We start from the raw sequence: 14,781 nt of genomic DNA, 5'->3' as shown, positions 1-14,781 counted from the left end.
ATTTATATTATTACAATCGTCTAAAACATATTATATAAAGGCCATAAAGTTGACATTGTCATAATTCATCAACTTGAGTTCATTAGCAATCGCTTGGCATAAATGTGCGCTATTCATTGATTGACAATCAAATTGAAGCAGTCTGAAGCGCTGTTGCGCGAACCTGTAGAACGCGCAACAGTAAAGTCTATGTGTGGGAAGCACTGGAATAATACAGTACACATTACTGAAATGTATCATGTCTCATGTAATAACTCAATCATTGTTTCAACTGCAGAAAAGGTGTCAATAAAACAGCTTCTGAACAATATGTCACTTAACGTTGCATTTAAGTCTAACCACCCAGTTCTAGGCTACATATCGAGGTAGAGTTGATTCTAGAGACTAGAAGGTTTAGATGTCAGGACAAGAAAGAAAGAGTTCAGAGCAGAAGCCTTTATAGAGTTCTGATAAGTAAACAGGACTCAAGCTGAGCTCAAGCAGAAGGAATCCCTGATAGTGTGTGGGGTGGAAGAAGTCAAAGATCACAGGTCCACTACTGCAGCATTAAGAGCACATTTACCACACAGTTAATCAAATCTTCAGTCAGCCACCCAGATCACTGCCCTCTGAGGGACCTCAGCAACACAGACCATCTTAAAAACATCTTACACTGCATAGACATAGATAGACATAGACAAGCATGACTATTACTACAACTCATACTTGTGGGCCGTTTACAACCATTTCAGGTAATCCGATCACAAGTGGTCAGGCAAATTGATTGCTGTTTACAATTGCTTGTAACATGCGTCTCTTGTGATCGGATTTCCAAGGGTCTCTGATTTTGTTAATACATAAATCACTTGTCAGTGCGCCTAAAGTAAAAGTTCTTCTTTGGCAAAATTACATTTCCTTAATAGCCTAAACACAGGATTCACACACACACACACACACACACACACACACACACACACACACACACACACACAAAATAAACTAAATGCATTCAGCTCAAACAAATTGTCAAAAACATACAGCGCTTGACAGCCATTAGGCTATCACATACAAAAACGCTCCCACACAGTACTTTTTTTTTCTTTCCTTCTATTTGTTTTGTTTTTAATTCTCCTTTTTGAAATTTCTCTCTGGTCTGTTTTGCATCCATTACTACTTAAACAACTGAACACCACAACTGCGTAGCTTAATAAGATTAAAGGCAAATAAAATTAAAAAGCACAATATGTAATTTTCGCCACTAGAGGTTGCTTATTCCAAACAAAGGCGTAGCTTGATGACGCAGTGAATGAGCGTGGAATCATGGGAATTGTCGTCTTCACCTCCACAGCCGATGGAAATCCGACGGACTCAGGCAGAAATCATGTTCATGGATGAGCTAATGTATTAAAGTTTTATTAACGTTACGGTGGTATGAAGCAGGATGGGTAGAGAGCTGTGGGAGCGGAACGAGGCGGCTGGTGCAAATGCTAATGAAATACACCTGTGATACACACCGATCGAGTACAGCGAAGCTTTAATTATGCTTATGCTACAGTCGGACGCTTCCGCTCTTTTCGTTGCGTATGTGGGGTAACGCATGACTGTTTTACATGGTTAAAACAATCATACTAAATACATTTGAGTGTGTTGAAAGTTATGTTATGTTATGTTATGTTATGGTTAAAAAATTCTGATTTCTCTGGACTTAATCATTGTTGGAAACATTTGGGATAAGTACATAAGTCAACTAAATATATAACATTGTCTAGTGGTTTTTGGATATTTTAATCTAAAAATCTTACATATTGTGTCTTTAAGCTTTAAATACGTTAATATTTCCATCATTAATGATTTATCTCATCTACCCACAATTAATCAGATAGTTATTTTTTATTACCTGACCAGTGTCCGTGGATTTAACATCACTATCTCATAGCAACTGTGACATTTCCAGCAGAACGCTCATTGTTACTTTAGCTGAACCAGTATACCTCAGCAATGACCAAGCAACCACATACAATGCTCTTGCATCATCCTGGAGACTTTTTTTTTTTTTTTTTTTTTTTTTTTAAATGGGCAAGCCACTCACATTTTCTTCACTAAATGCAAAAATCTAGTTAAATAATATAACACTGTTAACTCCAGTGCTTCTTTACCAAACATGTTTGACACCATAATGGCAGTGTTTTGAAAAAAAAAAACAAAAAAACTGACATTTAGTATGAATATAATTACACACTCTGTATGCTGGGCTGTGAGGTAACGGGAATGGGTAAAAGAGAGTACTTGTTGACAGCTCTTCTTGACCACAACACCCTCTCCAGCAAACACACTCTCACATACACACATTCCCCCTGCCAGGGCTGCACACCAGCCGTACCAGACTCAAGGGCGTGATGCCCATCTTTCCTTAGCTTTGTGTCAGCTTATTAACTCTAAGCTGTTCTCTAAAACCATCTTAGTGGGACAGCAGAAGCCAAAGAAACCAATCCTGTCAAAAGTTAGAGCCATAGTCAACAAATCATACCATTACCTGCAGCAATGGCCACAGCTTTAGCAAGGACAAAGTCACCTGCCAACTCCTGTTTTTAAAGTCACTATGAAATCAAAATTTAAAATAATTTTTTTAATGGAATATTGCAGTGTCTATTATAAATTATTTATCAGTGCACTTTTTAAAATAAATAAATAAATAAATAATCTTTAAATTCAGAATAACGTCCCCTCTATTGAAGCGACATCTCTTCTCTGATGATGTGTTTACTGGAGCGAGGGCGGGACAACCCGTCACTCACGAGATCACCACAAATAGCAAAACACAACAGTCCAATCAATTCCCGATGGTGCCCTACATTTTTCTTGTTTAAGAAGCAATTTCACTCTGATATAGGTATATAGGGAAGAAAAGACTATCACAACTTCCGTTTTATGCCGAAGAGATATTAGCCAGTCTGTAAATTCTCCATCGAAAACAAGATGGATTAATAAATGAACACTAATAAATACACACATATAACCAAATAAACTTTGGACGAAGGCAGCAACCCTTTTATCCTTCGAAATAAAATCTCAGTGCTAAAATAAATCTAATATATGATGACCAAGGGGAGAGAAGGGATGACCAATAAATTTATATTTCATTCAATACTGACAAGTATCAAAAAATAGATATTATACCCAATAATTTTTGGTTATGTATCTTTATTCTTATTAGAGCATAATATCAAACTCTATTGAAATCAGTTGTGAGGAGTACCTACAAGTATAAATAAAAATAGTTCAAACTACACTAAAAGTAGATTATTATAATCAATAGATGTTTGCTATGTATTTTTTAATACTTTTTAGAGTATCATTCCATCAGCTTAGCCACAGGCTTACATCAAACTTAAATGAAATCAACCGCGAGGAGTGCTTTTTTTGAGCTGCTACCAATGTAGAGTGTTCCAAATCTGTCACTTATGAACTTCCTTTATGTTTAGAATCTTGTTGTCTATGTAGGCAGTAGACAGATCACTAGTTTTCAGAACAGATCTATAGTATCAGTGCAGAAGTGTGAGGCCTAGTTGGATGGGTGCCTTTATTAACTCTATCCAGCTTCCCCATACTGCACCCCAGGAGGGTGAGAGAGGTAACCACAGACCTGAAGAATGAGCCTGTCTCATGCCAGTATTTTCAATAACACAATTTTAGCCTTTGGTTTCAGAAATCCAGCTTGCAAATATCAGAGGAAAAAAACATCAAATGGAAAATAAAATGAAATATAATAAACAAGGGGAGAGAGAGGAAGAAAAAGAACTTATTTATTACTTTGGGAAAAAATCAGGGATCCTGTTACAGATGGTGTTTAGAGTGCAAACAGAAACTAGCACTATGTGCTCAAGGCTGAATGTAGATATTTGATGTCCCACAGAGAGCCTTATAATTACTGAATATGAACTTTGGGGGGTGGGCACACACACACGCACACACACACACACACACACACACACACACACACACACACACACACACACACACACACACACACACACACACACACACAGGCTGGGTAACCTTAAGACAATCATACTCATGAAGCTCTCCTAAACTTCAGGAGACAAACTTCCATTCAGGGCTTCATAAAGACATACCTGTATGCCTTATATAATCTCATTCAAGTTTGTGGTCGGTAAGATTTTTCATTTCGAAAATGTTTTTGAAAGAAGTCTTGTATGCTCAAAAAAAAAAAAAAATAAATAAAATAATAAAAATACCATTTAAAACAACTGTTCTATTATATTATATCATAACTCTTAATATATTTTAACAAGTAATTTGTTCCTGTAATGGCAAAGCTTACTTTTTTTTCAGAATCATTACTCCAGACTTCAGTGTCACATGATCCTTCAGAAATCATTCTAATATGCTGATTTGCTTCTCAAGAAACATTTCTTATTATTATAAATGTTGAAAACAGTTGTGCTACTAAATATTTTTGTGGAAACCATGATACTTTATTTTTCATGATTCTTTGATAAATAGAAAGTTCAAAATAACAGCATTTATTTGAAATATTTGATCAATTTAATGCATCTATGTTAAATAAAAGTATTAACTTAAAAAAAAAAATGAGCAGAAATATATGTACATTACATACTTACATGTATAGTAATATTGTCCAGTGCATGTTGTATTTCATCTCCTTTCTAAACACTTCCAGTTCATTTAAACAGAAACCTGAGGTTTTAATGGGATAGTTTCCCCAAAAAAGAAAATTCTATTCATTTAAAATTAATTTATTCCATAAAATCCATTGTCCATACAATGACAGTCAATGTTGTTTTGGCCCCACAGACTTTCAAAACATCTTTCTTCTTATTTCGCAGAAGAAAGAAAGTCATACAAGTTTTAAACGACATGAGTGATGACAATTTATTTTTGGGTGAACTATCTCTTTAATAAAAATAGAGATGCAGCAAGCAATAGGTAGTGCTACTCTTTTTTTTTTATATAGCTTGGTTGCAAACAAGTGATTAGCATAATGGTTTACATGTTAGTAAACACCTTTTCCCTATTTTTCCCCCAGAGCGATGATGCCCACTGGAGAGTTGAAGGTTTATAAGCTTGAGTGCTGATTGCTGTTTAGCTGTTTGGCGGTTTGGCTGATGCGGCCAGTCTGGCCTGCTTCTGCATCATGTTTTTCCTGATTTGTTTTAATGAGTTCCTATGGGCTGAGCTTTCCCGCTGATCTCTTTACAGCCACAGGAACCAGAAACTCCATCAAAAAGAGTCTGTGAAAACTAATAACGGAGGAGCGAGGGGATATTAGTCTGGAACGCTCTTTTTTGCATGTTCTAGCGTGGTTAAGATATTTTGATAAGTTCAACCCTCTAATAAATTTTTTTCCCTCAAATCTCTCTCAATCTCTGCTTTTTCTTCTCTCTTGGCTTGCTGTTTTCCACATTTCCCATTAAGGTCTCTGTCCTTCTTCTCTACCCACGTCTCCCTCACTCCCTCTGTCCTCAACATATTTGACCCTTGGCCTGTGATGTTATGCACACGCGTGTATCTGCCCCAGACGTGCCTCAGTGAAAGCATTTCCTTTTCACTTTTGCATCCTCAGAGAGCTAAACACCCACTGAAGTACTCCAATCCAAGCTGCCTCAACTCTACTGATGCTTAAAGAATCTCTCTGTTTTTCCCCAAAGCCAAACACAGAGTGTTTACTGAGTGCTTTTGCCAGTTAGGCTGTTTAGACTGTTTACTCACTCACTCACTGCACCTGCAGACACCAGAGTAAACTATAGAGTGTACATTACCAACAGCAGAACACAACCACCAAGCTTAAAGTGAACAGTAAACTTTGCATTAAGACAAAATACAAAAATTGATATACATAGAACCTCATATTCTGATAATCTAATTAACGTAACATTAGTATCACTACTGTTTGTTTGAAACAATCCTTTGTTCATTAGAACAATAAAGCTTCTTAGAATCTAACAAAGACAGACAGACTGGTGGTTAGTTGACTGGTCAGATGGATAGATCAGTGTATGGATGGATGGATTGGTAGACGGATGAATGGATGGATTGGTAGACGGATGAGTGGACTGATGGATAAACGGATGGATCGGGGATGGATGAATGAATGAGTGGATGGATGGATCGGTAAATGGATAAGTGGATGGGTTGGTAGATGGATCAATAGATGATCGGTAAATGGATGAGTGGATAGGTCGGTAGATGGATCAATGGACGAGTGGATGGATGAACGGATGGATCGGTAGATGGATAAGTGAATGGATGAAATAATGGATCGGTGGATGGATGGATGGATGGATGGATGGATGGATGGACAGATGGATGGACGAGTGTATGCATGAACACACAAGGACATATACTCAATTATACACTGCTCAAAAAAATTAAAGGAACACTTTGAAAACACATCAGATCTCAATGGGGAAAAATATCATGCTGGATATCTATGCTGATATGGACTGGGTAATGTGTTAGGAACTAAAGGATGCCACATTGTTCGATGGAAATGAAAATTATCAACCTACAGAGGACTGAATTCTAAGACACCCCGAAAATCAAAGTGAAAAATGATGCAGCAGGCTAGTCCATTTTGCTGAAATTTCATTGCAGCAACTCTAAATGCTACTCAGTAGTTTTTATGGCCCCCACATGCTTGTATGCATGCCTGACAATGTCGGGGCATGCTCCTAATGAGACAATGGATGGTGTCCTGGGGTATTTTCTCCCAGAACTGGACCAGGGCATCACTGAGCTCCTGGACAGTCTGAGGTGCAACCTAGCGGTGTCGGATGGACCGAAACATAATGTTCCAGAGGTGTTCTATTGGATTTAGGTCAGGCGAGCGTGGGGGCCATTCAGTGGTATCAATACCTTCATCCTCCAGGAACTGCCTGCATACTCTCGCCACATGAGGCCGGGCATTGTCGTGCACCAGGAGGAACCCAGGACCCACTGCACCTGCATAGGGTCTGACAATGGGTCCAAGGATTTCATCCCGATACCTAATGGCAGTCAGGGTGCCATTGTCTAGCCTGTAGAGGTCTGTGCGTCCCTCCATGCATATGCCTCCCCAGACCATCACTGATCCACCACTAAACCGGTCATGCTGAACGATGTTACAGGCAGCATAACGTTCTCCATGGCTTCTCCAGACCCTTTCACGTCTGTCACATGTGCTTAGGGTGAACCTGCTCTCATCTGTGGAAAGCACAGAGCGCCAGTGGCGGACCTGCCAATTCTGGTGTTCAATGCCAAATGCCAATCGAGCTCCACGGTGCCGGGCAGTGAGCACAGGGCCCACCAGAGGATGTCGGGCTGTCAGGCCACCCTCATGAAGTCGGTTTCTGATTGTTTGGTCAGAGACATTCACACCAGTGGCCTGCTGGAGGTCATTTTGTAGGGCTCTGGCAGTGCTCATCCTGTTCCTCCTTGCACAAAGTAGCAGATACCGGTCCTGCTGATGGGTTAAGGACCTTCTACGGCCCTGTCCAGCTCTCCTAGAGTAACTGCCGTCTCCTGGAATCTCCTCCATGCTCTTGAGACTGTGCTGGGAGACACAGCAAACCTTCTGGCAATGGCATGTATTGATGTGCCATCCTGGAGGAGTTGGACTGCCTGTGCAACATCTGTAGGGTCCAGGTATCACCTCATGCTGCCAGTAGTGACATTGACCCTAGCCAAATGCAAAACTAGTGAAAAACAGTAAGAAAAGATGAGTAGGGAAAAAAAATTCAGTGGCCTCCACCTGTAAAACCATTCCTGTTTTGGGGGTCGTCTCATTGTTGCCCATCTAGTGCACCTGTTGTTAATTTCATTAACACCAAAGTAGCTGAAACTGATTAACAACCCCCTCTGCTACTTAACTGACCAGATCAATATCAATATAAATATCAATATATTAAAAAAGTTTTCCTTTAATTTTTTGGAGCAGTGTACATAAAACACTAATAGACAAAGGATGGATGGATGGATGGATGGATGGATGGATGGATGGATGGACCAATGAATGGAAAGGTTGTTGGTTGGATGGATGGATGAAATGGATGGAGTTGGGTGGATGAATGTATTAATAAATGAATGTATGAATGAATACTGCAGATGGATGAATTAAATAATGGATGGATGGGTGAATAAAAGGATGGATGGATGGATGGATGGATGGATGAACAGACGGATGAAATGAAGGATGGTTCAATGGATGGAGGGATGCCAGTTTCTCATGACAAGTATATATTCTAGAGTACAGAGTGATATAACTGAAGACTGAAGTGCTGGAATAAACTCCTGTGAAATCTATTAAACATCTAGGAGCTTTACGTAACTACTGCCACAGAACAGTGCCAGCAGAAAAATATCTATGAACTTAATTCACAGATTATCCAGCTCCAATAACAATGGAGATTGATACTTCAGGGCGCATAACTGGTTTAACATGATTTCTGGTGATCTTCTGAGATTCAAGGTGCTGTTTCAGCAAGTATCGATTGTCCTTTAAAGCCATGAATACTTGAACAGTATGTACTACAGAGACAAAGAGACAGTGAAGGAGAGACCTACAGAAATCCCTTAATTTTTAACTCTCACAATAGAGATATGTAGTGCATTGCATTCAGGATATCATAAAACAGAATTCTATAGCCTGTTATTGACAGATCAGTGAACTGTGCGATTGGCTAACCTGCAGGAGGAGTCTCTCAAAAGCAAGGCAGGCATCCCAGCACGAGAGAGCGGGATGACGGAGAGCTTGAGCAGCAGCCAGTCCCAGCTGTAGGACACCACTGTGACTTTCCAGAGCCTCCCAACTGTCCCGAAACAACTGAACATATGAACAAAGCTGTTCGGCTGTAACCCGCCCTGAGAAAAGAGAGAAAAACATCAGCATCTTATTCAAGTTGTCTGGATTCAACAGTTACTCAAAAAAAACATTCAGTCTTTCTGAATTCAGTGTTTACCTTCAATTGTATCTCTGGTGTCAAACAAAACTTCAAACATTGTTTGAACTCCAGAGAAAATGTACTTCAGTCCCCATCAATGCAAATCCATTACCAACACACAGATTTACTGGGCACACACACACACACACACACACTCTGGTAAAGGAAAAAACTAATTCATCCTGTAGAACAGTCTCTTTAGTGTGTGTCAAACTCACCAATACTTATGATACTACACCAGACCATAATATTATCACTAGGAACTGACTCAACATAACTCAATGTGTGTGTACGTTTATTTGCAAATGTATGCATATGTTTGGTTGTAACAATTTAAATAAAATCAATTATGAATTACTAAGTAAAACCATCTTTACAATGTGAAAGTACAAAGTGATGCCTAAATTGTAAATTAGTCATTCTTTTGAACCAGTTCTTTCTCATGATTTGTTCAAACTGATTCACTACTAAAACATAAAATGCCTCATGAGCAATTCTGGGAACACTTCTAAATTAATTGTTGTTTTAACCTGTTCATTGAAATTCAAATGAAATGATTCACTAGAATTAGATTTGGACCTTCCAATGCTAATCAAAGCAGGGGTTTATTGAGTTTAACTTAAACAGATTAATACCTACATTACTGTAAACATGCACACTGTGGGAGGCAGAGGAGAGAATTTTTACCTTTGGTAAAATGACCACTATTAGCACACACTACTGTTCAAATGCACCACCAAACCATAACATGCATGTTTTTGTTCCTCCATCTGTGTTGAGACTGTGAGTCTGGATGAATGATGGATCTAAAGTTCACACTGTAATGTAACATCATGTATGAGATACAAGCCAAAATATAAGTGTATATGTGATTTAGGCTGATGTATTTCACAGTCAAAGTGTTTGTATGTGGTCAACCTCTTCTGAGCTTATTTATTATGTTGGCACAGTTCAGCCAAAAACACTCCAACACAGAAACACATCCTCATTGACCCTGGGAGTTCTCTTAGGGGTTGAGATGGAGAGAGGGAACAAGAAAGATATTTCATGTAGTTCAGCAGCTCATTCCATTTCGGTCTATGTAACTAATTGGTTATCCTTTCAGCTAATAATAAATATGAAAAAAAAAAAAAAAAAAAAAAAAAAAAAACCATAACTAGCCATATCTAATTTCATGTTTTATCCAATAAAAAAACAAATGATAAACAACTGTTTCTGTACAGTTACCCCATATTGTAAATCATACTCAAATTTCTAAAGATAAAAGTTTGGAAAACATAAAATCAAAAAACAAAAAGAGGGAAAAATGGGGTGGGGGGTGGAGGCTGAGGGGTTAACACTGAGACAGGGGGTTGGGTTCACATTCACGCATACAGCCACTTCGCCATGTTGATGCTATGAACTAGCACCAGATGTGGGAGTATATCCTGTGATCCAATGCAGCCAATGTTTGCTTCAGCCCAGCCAAATGCTCATACACACAAACAAGAGACAGAAAGAGCAGGGACAGAACGAAAGCTGGCTAGAAAATTACTAGAACAAGCAGTGTACCAAAAGCAACAATCAGGCAGACATCCAGAGGGCGGTTACATGATAGAAGATTGAGATTGAATCATTGGCGGGCCGAGCACCGAGCCCTGTGGTTCTCCTGAGGGTAATTTTCTTAAGATGACAGGATCACAAGATGGCTCCAACCTCATTATGGACCACATTTCACAAGCATACAATTCATTTGTATTTTGTAACCGTGCCTCTCGAGAAACACTTACTTCTATGAGCGTAATTCATTTAAAAATAGAAAACAATGAAATCACAACTGTTAATGAGACGTCAAGGTGTAGAATTAGGACGTGCACATCAGACAGCATTCTTCAGATAAAAGTCAAACTCTAGGTGGGGGTAAGTGGGTCGACTGACCTACAGAACTGCAGTAAAATCTGGATGTGCAAGTCTGGAGATGGTTTAGTTTATGGGTCTAGAACCTTCTCCAACTACTGCAAACTAATTGCCTAAAAATTTCTGCAGGGCAAAGAGCAGATGCACATGAAATCTGTTTGACAACTGGCAAAACAAAAAGACAGTCAGGCTAATCCAAAAAGGCAGAACCACTAACCCCTTAAAGCCTTTTTCTCAATAATGAACCGTTCACCAGCTCATTTGTATGCAATGAATCAGGGAAAATGCAGTGCTCTGATGTCTATGGCCACATTCTGAGGGTGGCTGGGTTAGGGAAAATGGTGGCACTGTCTAGAAAGACCAATCAGATTTTGCCATCTCATAAAATAATGTTGAGAAAATGGATTTTGTTCCAGAAATATCCAAAGACTGAAAAGGGCTATTATAGATTGAGTCAGCTTTAGAAAGCTCTAGCAAAATACCCAAGAATCACTCAGCATAATGTGCCGGGCACAACTTCACCAGGAAAAAGAGAGAGAGTGAGTTGTTCCAAGCAGACCGAAAACTGTAAGAGAAAGGAGACACGGAGGACTAACCATCACATGACCTTGAAACAAGGGCTGAACGTACATAAACACACACAGGGCAGCAATGACCCAGAGCATGTACACGCAGACAAGCACACTCATGTTCACATGGCAGAAAAATACCACCAGAGTTCACATACATGCAAAAATAAAGACCACCAGAGAACAATTTATGACAACCCATCAGAATAATGCATCTGATGCTACAAGATGAAGCAAAACAAAATTTATAACAGCTGTGACTACATTGCAAAGAAAAATACTGTGTGTGTGCATGTGTGTGTGTGTGTGTTTGTGTGTGTGTAACTTGTACTGTTTGATACGCAGTATGATTGTTCTGGCACTGTAAAAGTTCTGTTGGCTTGGAGATCAGGAAATAACTGTGATCCAGTGAGAAAGGTTGGCTAAAGTTTCTGTACTGTAATAGTGTGTGCGCTTTGGAAGAACAGCCCTGTGTGTTGTTGAATCAGAATCATGTTTAGCAATACAAACCCATATTGGTATCATGATATTCTCTTTCTCTCCTGAGCAAAAAACACAGCGACAGATGTGGATGCTGTCACACTAACCAGAAGGGCACTCGATTTATAGGATTTGACAGTTAAATATGCAAAAAATAAATAAATAAATAAAAAATACAGAAACAGAAAAAAGGGCTGTCTTGTTTGCATTCGTAAGACCATAAATGAGATTAAATGCAACAAGTGTGAGAGTCAGTTTAGAGGTTAAGGTCCAATGAACTGTCATTTAGGTTGTGTGCCTTATTTGCTAGATATTCAGATTAACTGTGCTGGTTGACTGATGAACTGTTAAACTAAGGGTGTGTTCACAGTTGTAGTTCAGTTCACTTGGATCTGTTGTCCCAGACCAAAAAAGAAAATGATTTAGTCCTGGTGCGCTTAGCATTCACACTGTCATTTTTAAGACCAAACCTAAAGATACAATACAAAAAAACCCCAGCTTTTATGATGTATATTTTGCAACGAAACTTACTGAACATCTAAAACGATGCTGTGTTCTGGACTAAACGCGCTCGTTGTATGTGTGTGCATATGATGGTATTTTTACCAGCTGAGAACTCGTGAAAAGCTTATAAAACATGTACAGGAGTCAAAACAGTGCCAGGAATTCCTCCATTGCACACAAATGAAGTTCTGTTGCAAGAAGACATGGTAAAGTCCAACATCTGTACCAAACTGTAATGGACAACATTGCGACTATGATGAGAAAAAAACAGGTATGCTTGAGCATTCTGTCCTTTTTAGGGGCGAATCTTGTGATTCATATCCTGTATTTGGTTTGTTTAGATGTCTTTGGTCTGTGTTACGCTTATATTTCAGTCAAACCGCACCAGAGGTTGTCTGGAAGCAGACTGAGACCCACATTTTCAGGGCTCTCGGTCTGCTTGTTTGGTGTACACCATTTGGATGGCAGCATTCACACTTATTCAAATGAACCACACTAACAGAGCAAGAGTTTGTTTTAATTGAAACAAACCTATCAAGTCTGAACACACCAAAAAACTGTTGCACTAAACTAAAACTGATGGAAAGCTGTTGCACTACTATTGCTGAACTAAGTCACTAACTAAAACTGGAGAGAAAAGTAAAACTAAAATTGTTACCTTAAACTAATCAAACACAGTGCATTAAACTAACTAAAACTTGTGCAAAGCTGTCACACTAATGCTGTTAAACTAAACTAATGAGGCTTGGTGAAAACATTAAACTGGTTAAAAAACAGTTACATTAAAAAGGTTGAACTTAAAGTAATGAATTAAACTAAAAATGGTTAAAAAAAAAAAGAAAAAAAAAAAAGAGTTGTTACTGTACACTAAAACTGTTCAACTAAACTAACTGGTTGAAAGCTGTTGCACTAATATTGTTTAACTAAACAAACCAGGCATTGTGGAGAAACTAATACATTAAACTAAAACTGTACAAAAACTATAAAACTAAAATGGTTGAAAAGACATTTACACGATATTGCTAACTATACTAACTAACAAAAAAAAAAAAAAAAATGTTACACAAAAACCATTGCACGAACTAAACTGGTTGAAAAACTGTAAAACTTAATCAGCTCTGAAACTGTTAAACTAAAACAAAACTGGTGAAAAACACTAAAATTGTTGAACTAAACTAACTAAAACTAAAATTGTAGAAAACGGTTACATTAAATGTGTTAAAAGTAAAAATGGTCAAGCTAAACTAAAACAAACGCAGCAACAGGCAAACCCAAACCTTTAGGTTTTTCCACAAGTCTTCTACTCATTTTCAACTCACTATTCACACTGATTATAGTTATTGTGTTAGTGTGTATTTAAGAGCTCTGTGAACGTCTTACAGGCCTGTGAGTATTTTTACCCCTCATTTCAGACTCTATTGCTTAACTTATGAACAGCAGAGCACCTCTAGAACATATGTGTGTGTGAGCTTGTGATCCTAACATGAGGTTCATATTTTCTCAGTGGCCACATGGGCGTTCTGCCCATATGCAATGCTACATGATGTCTGAAGGGGGTGCTGTGGGTCTTTGACTAAAAACCACTGAATCTCACTTGCTCAGTCTAATTTTTTTTCCTCTTTTCTTCTCTTTCTGTCTTTAACACTCAGTCTCTCTCTCTCTATTGTTCACTATCTTTGTCATGGCCATTGAAGTGAAATGTTTATTAAGAAGTTTTTGAATACACACTTTTGTCTTGTTTCTCAGTATTCTGCAGCATCTGAAAGAGTGAAAAACAGCTCCAGTAAATATAAAAGAAAGTTCTGTAAAGCCACATGAGGCTCTTTGTTTGGGCAGAATGCCTAATTTTTATTCTGACAGCAATTAAAAGTTCATCCCATCACTGTCATTTGCGGGAAAAAATTATCTTTGCTAATTAAACAAACTCTGAATTTCTGAAGCCTTCTGGATTTCCACTCTCAATGATCCTGTAGTGTTCTGAGCATTTTTATTATCCATAGGGAATAGGTATATTTAAGATGATGTTCTTGAGTGCCTCATATAGTCTGTGTGTGTCTATCAGCTCTAAATATGGCCCATGGCCTTACCCAGACTCATTTTGATTGGCAGGTTCTCTTTGCTGGCTGCCTCCACCAGTTGCCTCCTCACTTCCATCACTGCCTCCTTTTGCTTAGCAACCAGCATTGTCTCCCATAGCAACCGTGCAGAGCCAGATCTGTGGAAAACAGGCCAGGTAATAAGGGGTCATCCTCTTATTTCTTATTCGCATAACACATAAAGGCAGGAGCTAGAACGACTTTAAAACAACCAAAAACATTCAAATCAGATATTAATAAAACTGATTTGTATTATATATATATATATATATATATATATATATATATATATATATA

At 38.4% G+C, this 14,781-nt stretch overlaps 1 protein-coding gene across 1 annotated transcript in view; it reads right to left on the bottom strand.

Annotated features, from left to right (window-relative positions):
- The window catches only part of scfd2 (sec1 family domain containing 2), a 154,167-nt gene that overhangs the window by 117,675 nt on the left and 21,711 nt on the right, over positions 1-14,781 (bottom strand). Inside the window, exons 3-4 of the mRNA XM_051874650.1 lie at positions 14,476-14,603; positions 8,684-8,859 (exon numbers count right to left, since the gene is read on the bottom strand). Of these exons, the coding sequence (XP_051730610.1) occupies positions 8,684-8,859; positions 14,476-14,603 (304 nt within the window). The remainder of the gene's footprint in view (positions 1-8,683; positions 8,860-14,475; positions 14,604-14,781) is intronic.

Source organism: Ctenopharyngodon idella, chromosome 20, assembly GCF_019924925.1.
Source record: "Ctenopharyngodon idella isolate HZGC_01 chromosome 20, HZGC01, whole genome shotgun sequence".
Taxonomy (NCBI): Eukaryota; Metazoa; Chordata; class Actinopteri; order Cypriniformes; family Xenocyprididae; genus Ctenopharyngodon; species Ctenopharyngodon idella.
Note: the sequence above shows the minus strand (reverse complement) of the source record. Positions and strands in the feature narration are given on the sequence as shown.